The 13,391-nt window shown below is 44.9% G+C and overlaps 1 protein-coding gene across 1 annotated transcript; it reads right to left on the bottom strand.

Moving 5' to 3' along the window:
- Positions 1 to 1,134: 1,134 nt before the first annotated feature.
- LOC135492633 (uncharacterized) lies at positions 1,135 to 7,143 on the bottom strand. Its single transcript, XM_064779192.1, has one exon. It carries the CDS (start codon positions 7,141 to 7,143, stop codon positions 1,135 to 1,137), a length of 6,009 nt encoding a protein of 2,002 aa, XP_064635262.1.
- Positions 7,144 to 13,391: the final 6,248 nt, after the last annotated feature.

Below are 13,391 nucleotides of genomic sequence, written 5' to 3'. Positions count from 1 at the left end.
ATACAGTTCACACTTAAGTGATCGAAACAACGTGAAGTATTCATACAGGAACGAAGTGACAATGAAGTTGCTTGAAACGTAACGACGTGAAGTGTAGTATTCATGAAGTGTTCATGAAGTGTTCATGAAGTGGTTCAATCTGCAATATTGAAAGTAAAAATCCTAAACATATTGATTCTATAAGAAACCTAAATTATCTCGTTAAAACAGAAAACGACAAATCGAGAATTATAACTCTACTTACAAGGCTGGCTCTATCAAATCAAAATAAACTGCTGGACCATCCGTCCAGAACGAAAGAATATGGGGCACATTTGCCACCTAGCCTACTTTAGGCCTTCACAGGCTGGACCATTTGTCCAGAAAGAAACAGAAGGGGCACTTTGCCACCTTGCCTATTTGGACCGTTTGTCCAAAGCAAAAGAAGAGGCACGTCTTGCCACCTTCACAACCTAGGTCTCACTGAATCTTCTAAAGTAACAAAGTTCTAACATCCTGAAAGTGACCCATGGTCAAACCGATTTATGAAAGGCGTACCAGGACATATCACTCTTCAGAGAGGAAACTAACTGCAAGCTGCAGGAAGTTGTAAATTCTTGAGATGCTGGGAAAGAGTTACATCAAAGACTACCGAAGATAGCAAAGAAGTGTCACATAAACTATGGACAGTCCTCGGAGGATGCCGGACCTCAATTCCTAGAAAGTTCTGAGTTGTATACTAATTAACGGTGACAGGCACCCACACCTAACTAACTTTAAACAAGCATAAAGTACATGAGACATCATACAGACCTACATGACTGAGAAAGTAAATTATTAAAGTGTGATCTATGAATACCTAGACATCAAATAAAATGCAAATACAAAACTACCAAAACCTATATGATGATTTTGGGCGTTACATTCCGGCCCCATAAATGCGTTCCAGACTCAGCATTTACCCATAATAAACATTCATAGAACAAAATCAATCACCTAATTAATGTATGATCTAAACCTAAGCCTAAATTGAAATCTGCATACTGTATAAACCATAGGCCTAATTGACATGTGCATAATAGGTATCAATCAGCCTTACAACATGCATGTGACCAGTCATTTGCATCATTGCAGAAGCGCGGCAGGGTGACATGACTACTTGATCCGATTTTCAACTTCATCAGTGTCCTCTACAGGTTCAATCAAACACAGTTTGTTGACAGGTCTAACCAGTTGTGTATGTTGGGTTCTAACCTTGACTGCTCTGACACGGTTATCTTTTCCTGGATATACCTCAATCACGCGACCTAGTGACCAGGCATTTCTAGGCATGTTGTTGTCAACAATGAGGACTATGTCATCTATCTTGACATTTCTTTCGTCTTGCAGCCATTTCTGGCGTTCTTGTAAAGATGGAAGGTACTCCTTGGTCCATCTTTTCCAAAAGAGATTGGCAAGGTATTGTACGTGCCGCCATCGTCGTTTGCTGTAAAGGTCGTCCTTCACGAAGAGCCCTGGTGGTAATGTTGGTCCTCTGCGCAGAAGCAACAGATGATTCGGGGTCAATGGTTCCAGGTCTTCTGGATCATCAGACAGTCTGGTGATGGGGCGTCCATTTATAATGGCCTCAACTTCACACATCAGCGTTGTGAGTCCGTCCTCGGAAGGTACCTGCTCCTTCAATATCCCTGACATCACCTTCCTTACTGACCGTATCATCCTTTCCCAACTTCCTCCCATGTGAGATGCCGCTGGGGGGTTAAATGTCCAATCAATGTCTTGCTGCTGCATGTAGCTCTCAATATGCTGCAGGTTCCACTCTGCCAAGGCTTGCTTCAACTCTTTTCGGCCCCCGACAAAGTTCGTACCATTGTCCGACCGAATCCTTTCAGGTCGGCCTCTTCTGCTAATGAAGCGCTGCAGTGCGTTGATGAACGAATCCGTGTCTAGGGATCCCGCGACTTCTAAATGAATAGCTCTAGATGTCAGACATGTAAAGATGCAGCCATATCTTTTGGCTCTCTTCCTTCCTCTTCCCATCTTCACTTGGAATGGTCCGAAGTAATCCAGTCCCACATATGTAAATGGCGCCTTTGGTGGGTTCACCCTATCTGACGGTAGATCTGCCATTTGCTGCTTCATTGGCTTTGCATTGCACTTCCGGCAATGTGTGCACCTCAGATTTACCCTTCTGACTGCAGCCCGCCCCTTGACGATCCAGAACCTTTGTCGAATCTCAGTAAGAACTCGCTCAATCCCTGAGTGTCCCGTGATCTTGTGATAATGACTGATGATTAGTTCTACCACGTGGAGTCTCTTGGGAAGGATCATCTGGTGCTTCGCCCTGTAGGAAAGCATGGCATTGTTGAGACGGCCGCCCACACACACTACTCCGTTTTCATCCTTCATCGGTTTGAGTTTACGTATTGGATTTGACCTGGCTTTAGTGTCTTGATTCATACCCCTTTGTGCAAACTTGACTATCTCAATCTCTGCCCTCCTCAGCTCTGGTATCTTTATACTACCTGACTCAATGGGCACGACACCAACACCATTGTGTTGGCGATTCCTAGCCTTGTTTCGTAGCATCGTCTTAGCTCGCAAGATCCATGCTACCGACTTCTTGAGCTTGCTCCAACTGGAGTGTCTTTCTATGAGGCGCTTGATTACATCACCTTTGGCTGATGCTCCCTCTAGTTTATCCGTTGCATAAACCTTTGTTTGGACCTTCTCCTCCAACTTGAAGCTGTCGTCTTCTTGTATGTTTATAGCTGGTGTCTGCGGCCAGTCACACTCCGGGAGCCATAGGAAGCTTGGCCCATACAACCACCTCTTGTTTGTAATCAGTTCATCCGCTGCCAGGCCTCGTGATACGTCATCTCCAGGATTTGTATCTGTATCCACGTGTCTCCATTGAGAAGGGGATGAACTTTCATGTATTTTTGCAACCCTATTTGCAACAAAGGTCTGGAAGCGCTTCTCTTCGTTCGCGATGTAATGTAGGACTATCATGCTGTCAGTCCAGAAGACTGAAGCATGAATGGGAATTTCTAATTCCTTCCGGATCACCTTGTCCAGTTTCACCGATTCTACTGCCGCAGCTAGCTCCAGCCTTGGGATCGTGGTTGCCTTTATTGGAGCCAGTTTCGCCTTAGCCATCACCAAGGCACAGTGAACTTCACCATCAGCAGCTTCTGTTCTGAGATATGTGACAGCGCCTAGACCTCTCTCGGAAGCATCTGAAAAGTGATGTAGTGTGTTGTGCACCAAGGGTCCCAAACCTTCCGACTTCAAGCAGCGAGGGACTTTGAACCTCTCTAACTTCCGAAGATCATCACACCATCTTCTCCATTGCTCTAGGTGGCTATCCGGCATGTTGTCGTCCCATCCAATACTGCTCCGGCAAAGGTCCTGGAATATGATCTTTGCCAAAAGGACGTAAGGGCTTACCAAACCAAGCGGGTCGTAGACGGAGCTCAGAATGCTGAGGACCCCTCGTTTGGTGGGTGGACGGTCTTGTATGCTAATGCTGGGTCGGAAGGTGTCTTCACTCACATCCCATAACATCCCAAGCGCCCTCTCTGTCGGCAGTCCATCTTTGTCTAGGTCAAGGTTCCTGACCCCTTTCCCCAATTCTGCTGCAGGCAATGTCTTGAGTAGCTCCCTGCTGTTGCTGATCCATTTCGTCAGACGAAAACCACCCTTGGCCAGCAGCTTACATACCTCGTGTGCCAATTTAATCCCTCCTGCTTCAGCAGGGACCGATTTCAAGCAGTCATCCACGTAATGGCACTGCTCCACCGTCTCCTTTGCTTCAAGACTGAAGTGGGCTTCGTTGTCTCTTGCTGTCCTTTTCAGAGCATAATTGGCACAGCTGGGGCTCCAAACACCTCCAAAAAGGTGCCGTGTCATTCTGTAGACCTTTGGGTCCTTTGATATATCTCCATCTTCAAACCACAGGAAGCGTAGTGTGTCGCGATCATTCTTGACGACTTCAACTTGGTGGAACATTGCCTCTATGTCCGCCATGAAGGCAACATGTTCCTGTCTGAACTTTATCAGGACACCCACCAACTTATTTGTAAGATCGGGACCTTGGAGCACTCGATCATTCAGTGACGTTTCTCGAAATCTTGCAGCGCAATCGAACACTATCCTGGTCTTTTCTGGCTTCTTAGGGTTCAGTACCGGATGATGTGGCAGATACCATACACCGCCATCTCTCCGACTAATTTCGTCTCGTGGGACCTCTTCTGCATACCCCTTTTCTAGTAGAAGATCTATTTCTGCCGTGTACTTCCGGTGAAGGTCCAGGTCCTTTTGCAGCCTCCTCCCAAGATGTTCCAATCGCCGCTTCGCCATGATGAGGTTGTCTGGCAGACTTGGATCTGTAGCCTTGAATGGGATGGGCAGAACATAGTGGCCGTCTTTGTGCTGGATGGACTTATCCCACAGAGAGATCACCTTGCGATCATTTACTGACATGCCTTGGTCATCTCCCCCTACGTTTTCCAACTTCCATAGCTTTTCTACCTGCTTCTGCAGTCCTAGGTCACTGACGGTGGTTGTGACATTAACCATGTGACACTGGTTATGTGAGTCAATTGGTCCGTTAAGGGTCCATCCCAAAGCAGTCCTGATGGCATATGGTGCTCCGATCTCACCTCTCTTCACCTCGAGTGGTATCAGCGCTTCGGGTACATCTTGGCCAATCAACAGCTCGATCCGGTGACTATCTACAACTGGCAAATCCAGGTCTTGAAGGTGTCCCCAATCTTCTAGATCTTTGGGTACGACCACACCTTGATTTATATTCAGAGTTGGCCTGGTGAACACCTTTGGCAGTGCAATCGTCTCCTTCTCGTGAGGGTCCGTTACTTCTAGTTTGTACTCAAAGGTAGTTACCGGTTTACGATCATTTTCCAGGGTGGTCAGCTCCATAGTAGACATTGTTCCTGTTAAAGCTAACTCTCTAACAATGCTCTCAGAACAGAAAGTGGTGGTTGATCCACTGTCCAATAAAGCGTACGTTTCTACAAACTTACCACCATCGTGTCCCCTGACTCTTACTGGAACAACTGGCAACATCACGTGTGTCCTACCGGCCCCAGTGACATGACTTGATGAAGATGTTCCCTCTGGTTTCTTCACCGCATCTTCAACTTTCTTGGCACCAATCTCAGGAGGCTTGGGCTTTGGTGGCTTATCTATGTGGAGAAGTCTGTTGTGCTTCAAGGTACAACCACTGACCCCACACGTCATCGTCCTCGTGCATCGAGCCACAAAATGACCTGGAGTTAGGCAGTTCAGACATACTCTTTCCTGGCGAACAACTGACATCCTCTCTTGGGGTTTCATGGCCTTGAACTTACTGCACAAGTACAGCAGATGGGCCTCATGGCACATTGGGCAACTTCTATTACCTTTCTTGTCGTCATCTACTTGGGTACCAAAGGATGCAGGTCCAAATTTTCCTGATGATCTTGTCCTAAAGTCCTTTGGCTTCTTGGTGTCATCTTTGGCATCTTTCAGACCACATTTCCCGAAAACTGGATCATTTGCCTCGTCTGCTGCCTTCGAGACAAACCACAACATATCTTGAATGGAAGGTGATCTTGCTTCCTGCCTTATTTTGTAGGCTGCCCCCTTCCACTTATTTTGTAAGTACAGCGGCAATCTTTCGATTATTTGAACTAGGCTGTTCTCATTAAGCCTATCTAGCCTACCCATAGATGTCAATGTTTCAACACAATTCCGCAGGTCATCGGCCAAATCCCTTAAAGCTTCCGGATCAGAGGCCCTAATGGGTTTCCTATTTGTTATCTTGTCCACCCAAGTTTGGGACACTACGAAATCGTTACCAAACCTATCCTTCAATAGGCTCCTGGCTAACTTATAGCCTGCAGCAGGCTCTTTCACTGCACAGCTTTCTATCACTCGCCTGGCCTTGCCAGTACAGAACCTCAATAGCCTGCTAAGTTTGACACTGTCATCTAGGGTGTGTTTGTCCACAGAGTGTTCAAATGCTCTGATGAACATCCAATACTTCGATGGATCACCATCGAACGTCATCAAGTCAACCTTGGGGAGCTGTAAGGTGTCCAGAAGCAGTTGTTGTTGCTTCTGCCCTTGGTCGAGAACTCGCAACAATGCATCCGGTAAAGTTGACAAAGCCAAACTCACATCTTGACTTCCTGGTGAGCATGCTTCCTTGACCTGGTAAGTGTCATTAGGCCTACTATTGTGATGCGTGTCAGACTCTGTTGTTGTGATATTCGATACTTCTGATAATTGGCATCCGTCTTGATGTTGATGGCACGCTCCATCACTGCCAGCTGGGCGGCTTGATGTGGGTTGTCTAAATACAGGACCATCGGTAAACTTTACCTCTCGTGTGACAGGTGATTCTTGCGTTGGCGTACTATGGCACATCAGACTTGGCATTCTAGGCCTGAAGGGAGGTATGTCCGGATTGAGGCTTGACTTCCATGACTCATCACGGACACGAACATCCTGTACATCTACAGGTTTGACGAGGGAGTGGTCCTGGTAGGCCTTCTCCTTGGCTCGTGCTTTTGCGACCTTTGTCTTCAGCTCTAGGGCCTCTTTCTCCTGGGTCAATTCAAGCTCCTTCTTGGCAAGGGCCTGGCGTTCCTGTAGCAGAACAGCCTCTGCTTCATACATGGCTCTGGAGGTGGCAGCTTCCATAAGGGCGTACGATAACCTGCTGCTGGTGGAACTTCTAGTCTTACTAGAACCACTTTTCATGCTCTTGGCAGACCTACCAGACCCTACATTTGAAACTGAATCCTGAGGTTGGACACTGACCACAGATTCTGACCGAGTTGCATCAATTGCCATTTGTTCAGCATAATCAACCCAAGCAGAAATGTCAGCCCTGAATGCGCGCATGAGGCAAATAACCCTGTCACAATACTCGTTGGATTTCCTTATTTCATCAAGGTCTACTAAAGCAGAATGATACCTATTATGACATGCCAAGAACTGATCAAAATACTTGCCTACTTTCTCACTGATTTCCATCACCTGAGGTAAGTGTTCTACATCCAACCTAATGCTTTCAACACCCTTAAGAGTCCTCGTCACAAGTCCCTTAGCAACACTACGTTGCTTCTTCAACAGTTTCATTTCTGAATCTGCCATTTTAAACATTTAGTGGATAACAACGTCAGTCCTTTGAATGTCACCAGTAGAGTTCCGTTTAAACTTTCAGTCCGGTCAATTCCTGTCGGTTGAAATCCTTCTTCTTCTGTCACCATCAAGTCCACGAATCCCTTAATCCGTAGTCCGCGATCCAATACGTATCTTTGAAGCGTATTCTTCAGAATGCAGCTCCCTTTGAACTGTCCTTCAACTGAATCAGCTCCTTGAACTGAGTCAGATCCTTATTGAACTGAATGTGGACTCTCCTTTAGTCCACATGGGGTGAGTGAGGCCTTTCCATTCTCACAACGAGAATAAACGAAATAAATGTATAGGTCCAGTATTGATACACACTTTTAATTACTCCACAAACTTGTATATTGCATACAGTTCACACTTAAGTGATCGAAACAACGTGAAGTATTCATACAGGAACGAAGTGACAATGAAGTTGCTTGAAACGTAACGACGTGAAGTGTAGTATTCATGAAGTGTTCATGAAGTGTTCATGAAGTGGTTCAATCTGCAATATTGAAAGTAAAAATCCTAAACATATTGATTCTATAAGAAACCTAAATTATCTCGTTAAAACAGAAAACGACAAATCGAGAATTATAACTCTACTTACAAGGCTGGCTCTATCAAATCAAAATAAACTGCTGGACCATCCGTCCAGAACGAAAGAATATGGGGCACATTTGCCACCTAGCCTACTTTAGGCCTTCACAGGCTGGACCATTTGTCCAGAAAGAAACAGAAGGGGCACTTTGCCACCTTGCCTATTTGGACCGTTTGTCCAAAGCAAAAGAAGAGGCACGTCTTGCCACCTTCACAACCTAGGTCTCACTGAATCTTCTAAAGTAACAAAGTTCTAACATCCTGAAAGTGACCCATGGTCAAACCGATTTATGAAAGGCGTACCAGGACATATCACTCTTCAGAGAGGAAACTAACTGCAAGCTGCAGGAAGTTGTAAATTCTTGAGATGCTGGGAAAGAGTTACATCAAAGACTACCGAAGATAGCAAAGAAGTGTCACATAAACTATGGACAGTCCTCGGAGGATGCCGGACCTCAATTCCTAGAAAGTTCTGAGTTGTATACTAATTAACGGTGACAGGCACCCACACCTAACTAACTTTAAACAAGCATAAAGTACATGAGACATCATACAGACCTACATGACTGAGAAAGTAAATTATTAAAGTGTGATCTATGAATACCTAGACATCAAATAAAATGCAAATACAAAACTACCAAAACCTATATGATGATTTTGGGCGTTACATACATGTAAGTCCAACTTGCTCGCGTATGAAAAGTTTGTGGATCCCTTCAGGACTTGACCAAAAGGAAAGTTCAATGAATACTGAGTCACAAATTGTCTTTGATTTATACATTGTCACAACCTGGCTGTGAGGCCGACCCTCTTGAACTACCCAGCCTTGTCGCTTTGACAATGAGATGCACGCCGCGGGCCGTCGGGTGATTGTCATGAATTCACAGCCTTGTCGATTTGACAACTACATGTGTATGAATATGCAGTCACAATGTGGCAGTCGTGATTGTTGTGAGCACAGGCTTGTCGCAATGACGACTTGATGAATAGGCAGTCACAACCAGGCTGTCTCTGTCTTGAATTCACGGCACCTCCCACCAGGTTCGCCTCAAGCGACACATCCGCTTTTATCATCTTGCAGGATGTGCAACAGGTCTGGTCGTCCTGACAGTACATTTCACATAATCTCTTCCTACTACTACTACTTTAGCAGAATTTCTCTTGTCATCTCCAAATTTGACGCAATCTATTGTAATCTATAGGACTCAGTAATGACATATGCTCACAAAACTTATCCAGTCGTCTCCACTTTTGATGCAATCTGTGGCCACCATCCATCCCATAATGATATGCGAAACAAAAACAACCGGTCAGGATAGACGTCGTATCAAAGTTTAAAATAGTCATTCGCAATCATTTGGTATTCTCATTCATTCATTTTTGACAAAATCGGTCCTCGTCATCTTGTATGGTGTCATCAACACGCCCTGCTGGCAAAACTGGTCAGAAGTTCTTTTCAAATTTGTTCATCATCTTGAATGACGATTATTGCTAGTGTCTAGTTGTCACCACATTTCCCGCAATCTAACTTGAGCCCTCTGGTATGAACGTTGGCATGCCAGCAGAGATAGACAAGAGCTACACGGAGATGTCAGACTATAGATGTGATCGACTTAACATTGTCTCATCTCGATGTGACTTAGTCCATCACGGACTGGTTGTGTCATCTTGGAGTGGACGGATGTGACTAAGCAAGAGACTCACCCTACTAGTAGTTTGGATGTGATTTAACATGAGTAACATCTCGTAATGGATGCGACATAGCGGGAGGGTCATCTTAAACCGGGCGTTATATCACAGCTCGTCCGATACGACACACGTACGCACTCTTTGGATGTGATCTAACACGAGTGACATCTCGGACTATAGCAGGAGAGTCATCTCGGACTTGTCCCATCCCCGACGAACTGTGACTCAGCAAGAGACTCATCGTGATTTATAACACCGGTCTCATCCGATCAGACTGAGTGAGTCTTGCTTAGCAAGAGGGTCATTATTTTAGTCAAGACAAGACGTACAGTAATTCAAGACATTTTTAATCTCGGACCAGATGCAAGTTAACAATAGTCTTGCTTTAGTTTGTAAACTCGTATATTTTCATACAATTTGAACAATAGCGAACATATCACTAATCTCATGATTTCCACAGACATGATACGATGCTAATGAATGACAAGAACCAGAAAAGTGTATTTCGCGAAAGCCTGCAGTGAGTTATTTCTTCCCTATTATCCAATAAATTAACAAAGAAATGTAGTCATAACTAAGTTCGGTCCGTCCAGTGCCGATCATCGATTGTTCGCTCCGAAGTTGTGCAGGCAGTGGGGGGGGGGGGGGGGGGGGGGTGAACGTATTTTAAAGGGGGACTATAGGCAGGAACAAAGGTGCTAATTTGGCAATCTTCTGGTGACTATAGCCTACTCGTGTGAGGGCGCCGAGTCATGTCCAACTCACCACTATCATATAGGGGCATATCGTATACAAGAGGTGCATGACATACCCCATTAGCGACTTCGTGTAGCTATATCTTGCCTAGCTCCTGCCTTGTTCCTTCAAGTTAATAACTTGTGTCCATTTGGTTTAAGCAACATGCATGCTGAAAGTGTCAAATCATCTGTTGACTTTGTTGGAATCCCTATCAACTTATCAACTAGTTTTTTTCTTCAAATCAAGTCATCCTGTGCGGAATCCTCAAATGCATGATGGTCAACAGAAAATTCTCATTTTCTCAGAAATTGAGACCCTTTCAGCTCATGGTATCGTGAACGGTGTAAAAAAATCGCGTTGTGATCAGATCACTTCAAATGTGTCTGGGACGGCCCACCCCCTTTATAGTCAATATTCATTATTAGGACACTATAACCAAGGTTGCACTTGCAGCATCCTGAACTCAGGTCAACACTCGGCACTAACGACCGAGCTTATGTGCGAGAGAAGGAGGATACGACCGACTCTGGATTTTCGAGGATGCACTTGCAGGGACCATGGAGGTATTATACATGTATATAATACATGCTGGAAAATCTTACAAAAAAATTACAAAAGGCCTAACAGCAATCTATCAGTTTTAAATTGGTAAAGTGTAACATTTTAACAGACCGCTGCATAAACAGAGCCAATTTAACAAGCATCCAAGGGCGCGGGCGCAAACACTAATCCAACTATAGCCTATCACTCACTACCGTTCACTACTGCGAAAAATCATGAAGAATATAGGCTACTACTTTTTAGTACGCCTACCCTACGTTTAGGCTCAACACAAAATTGATTCAAGGGACTAGCTTTCCGTTTACACCGCAAGCCCTTGAACCAACACGAAATTCCAGCCAATTGCCCCGTCCATTAAAAATATGATGCACTTGACCTGATTTATGCCTAACCCAAGCGCGCATAGCCTAGGGACCGTCTCAAAAATACCTTGGTTGTGTTTTTCTCTCTATTTTTTTCTATTTTGAAGAACAATGTAATGGTACCGGTAACTTTTTAGAAGGCGTTTTTTGTAAAGTTGACCCTGAAGTTGTCGACCTCTCCCCTCGTAAAAGCTTCAAGGTATTTTGTAGGTATTTTGATACGGTTCCCTACGTCATCATCGCGCCCATTCTCAGGAAGAACTGTTTACGATACCGAATCACAATGGGGTAGTTGTAAAACAAGAAACACAGAAACGAAACAGAAACACAGAAACACAGAAACGAAACGCAGAAACCAGTCTTGTGGCGAATTCTGGTCTGCAGACTCCATCTTGTTGCCATGGTTGTGGCCGCGAACGCGGGTGTAACTAAAACTGGTATTCAGTCGGAATGGAAGGAGGAATGCTCATTTCCCAATACCCCTTTTAGCCTCATCAACGTGTGCGCAGATTGGCAGCATCCGGCCTTGATCGTGCCAATACACTACATGTATGTACTACACGGCGTAAATAGAAAATAGTCCTTCGAATAGCGAGTCCTGTTCTTTTGTACATTCCATGGCCTGTGCACGACACTAGGCGGAACTTCCCCACTGCAACCTCATTAACATAAACAGATATTTAAAGGGACTATTTAAAGGCAGCAGCTGGGCAGGCAAGATTGAGTTACTCCAAGTCCAAGTCTAGTGCCCGCCCCCCCCCCCCCCCCCACTTTACTCTATTCTAGTCGCCAAAATTGGTCTCTCACGTCTCACATAACGTCGAAATGATTCACCCATGTACTGGTACCGTACCTTGCATTTAGTGCTGCATCAGACGGGATTTGTAGGATGATCCTGGTACTTCATGTAAATTGAACACTACAAGGCAAGATGTTGCACTGCACCTTCATTTAAAATAACATGCTGTAGGAATCGAATCGAACCTACCAAAGTACTACACCACCACCTCAAAAGACTTCACCCATATCGTGCCGCCCCCTCCCCCCCCCCCCCCCCCCCCCCCAAGTTGCTCCATGTATCCCCTCAACAACTCTATTGCATTCCGGCTGGCCGCAACCCACCAACCTCAGATTTTACTTTTAAACGACAATAACAACGGATTGGGCAAGGAAAGTATCACCGTGCCGCTTGATTCCAACTTTTAATATGTAAAGCGCAATCTCTCTTGAACTCACACAACTGTCCTTCTGACATATATAGCCAGTACATTGGGGGCCCCAAACCCCCTCCCCCGTTCTCTGAAAGTGACAGGTTTTTGTCAGTACATTGGGGGGAAGCCCCCCCCAACCCCCCCCCCCCCCCCATTGGACTCTAAAAATAGAATTCCTTGCAGACGCTGAACAATAAGACCCCATAAAGAAATAGTCCCAAATAGTAGCAGCTCTTTGTGGTGAAATAATAATTGAATGCATGTCATGACACCCAGGAGCTTTTTCTCATTTCTGAAACAGTTGTCCCAAATAGTAGCAGCTCTTTGTGGTGAAATAATAATTGAATGCATGTCATGACACCCAGGAGCTTTTTCTCATTTCTGAAACAGTTGCATGGTTGGAATGAATTTCCAAATCAGTCCGTCAAATCTCTATGCAATGAAAATTGAAATGTCACAACTGTCTCCACCGACGTTGTCCTGTATGTCCTAGCAGACGATTTTTAAATAAATGATGTGATTGATATACTTGTAGATTGGAATGAATTATTTCTTCAATGATATGAAAGTTGAAAACCCTTTGACATGTCTGAGTACAAAAATGCAGAGGCAAGACACACCATGCATGTCATGACACCCAGGAGCTTTTTCTCATTTCTGAAACAGTTGCATGGTTGGAATGAATTTCCAAATCAGTCCGTCAAATCTCTATCCAAATGTAACTTTAAGACCACTCTATATTTGTGCAGTAGTGTTAAAACTGACTTTTTGAAGTAAAGTACGTAAATCGAGAAGAAGAGGACGTTTACTTCGTCTGCAATGAAATGTCACAACTGTCTCCGCCGACGTTGTTGTCCTGTATGTTCCAGCAGACGATTTTCAGATACACTTCAAGACAGTGGCGCCGGTGTGAATAAATCTACTTGCGTGATTGGTCAATGGCTCATGACGTCATGAAATAATTGCGTCAACAACGGGAATCATGGTAACTGTGGTTGCGGTGCGTCGTGAAAGCAGGATCGGCCAGCGCGGCCCGTATGGAATGCAACAAACTGTACCGGAACCGGAA

The sequence above is a fragment of the Lineus longissimus genome, chromosome 8 (genome assembly GCF_910592395.1).
Source record: "Lineus longissimus chromosome 8, tnLinLong1.2, whole genome shotgun sequence".
In the NCBI taxonomy this organism is placed as follows: Eukaryota; Metazoa; Nemertea; class Pilidiophora; order Heteronemertea; family Lineidae; genus Lineus; species Lineus longissimus.
This window is presented reverse-complemented; position numbering and strand designations above follow the sequence as displayed.

Bases quoted from the DNA above. Each gene is read 5' to 3' on its own strand.
- LOC135492633 (XM_064779192.1), bottom strand. From the start codon at position 7,143: ATGGCAGATTCAGAAATGAAACTGTTGAAGAAGCAACGTAGTGTTGCT.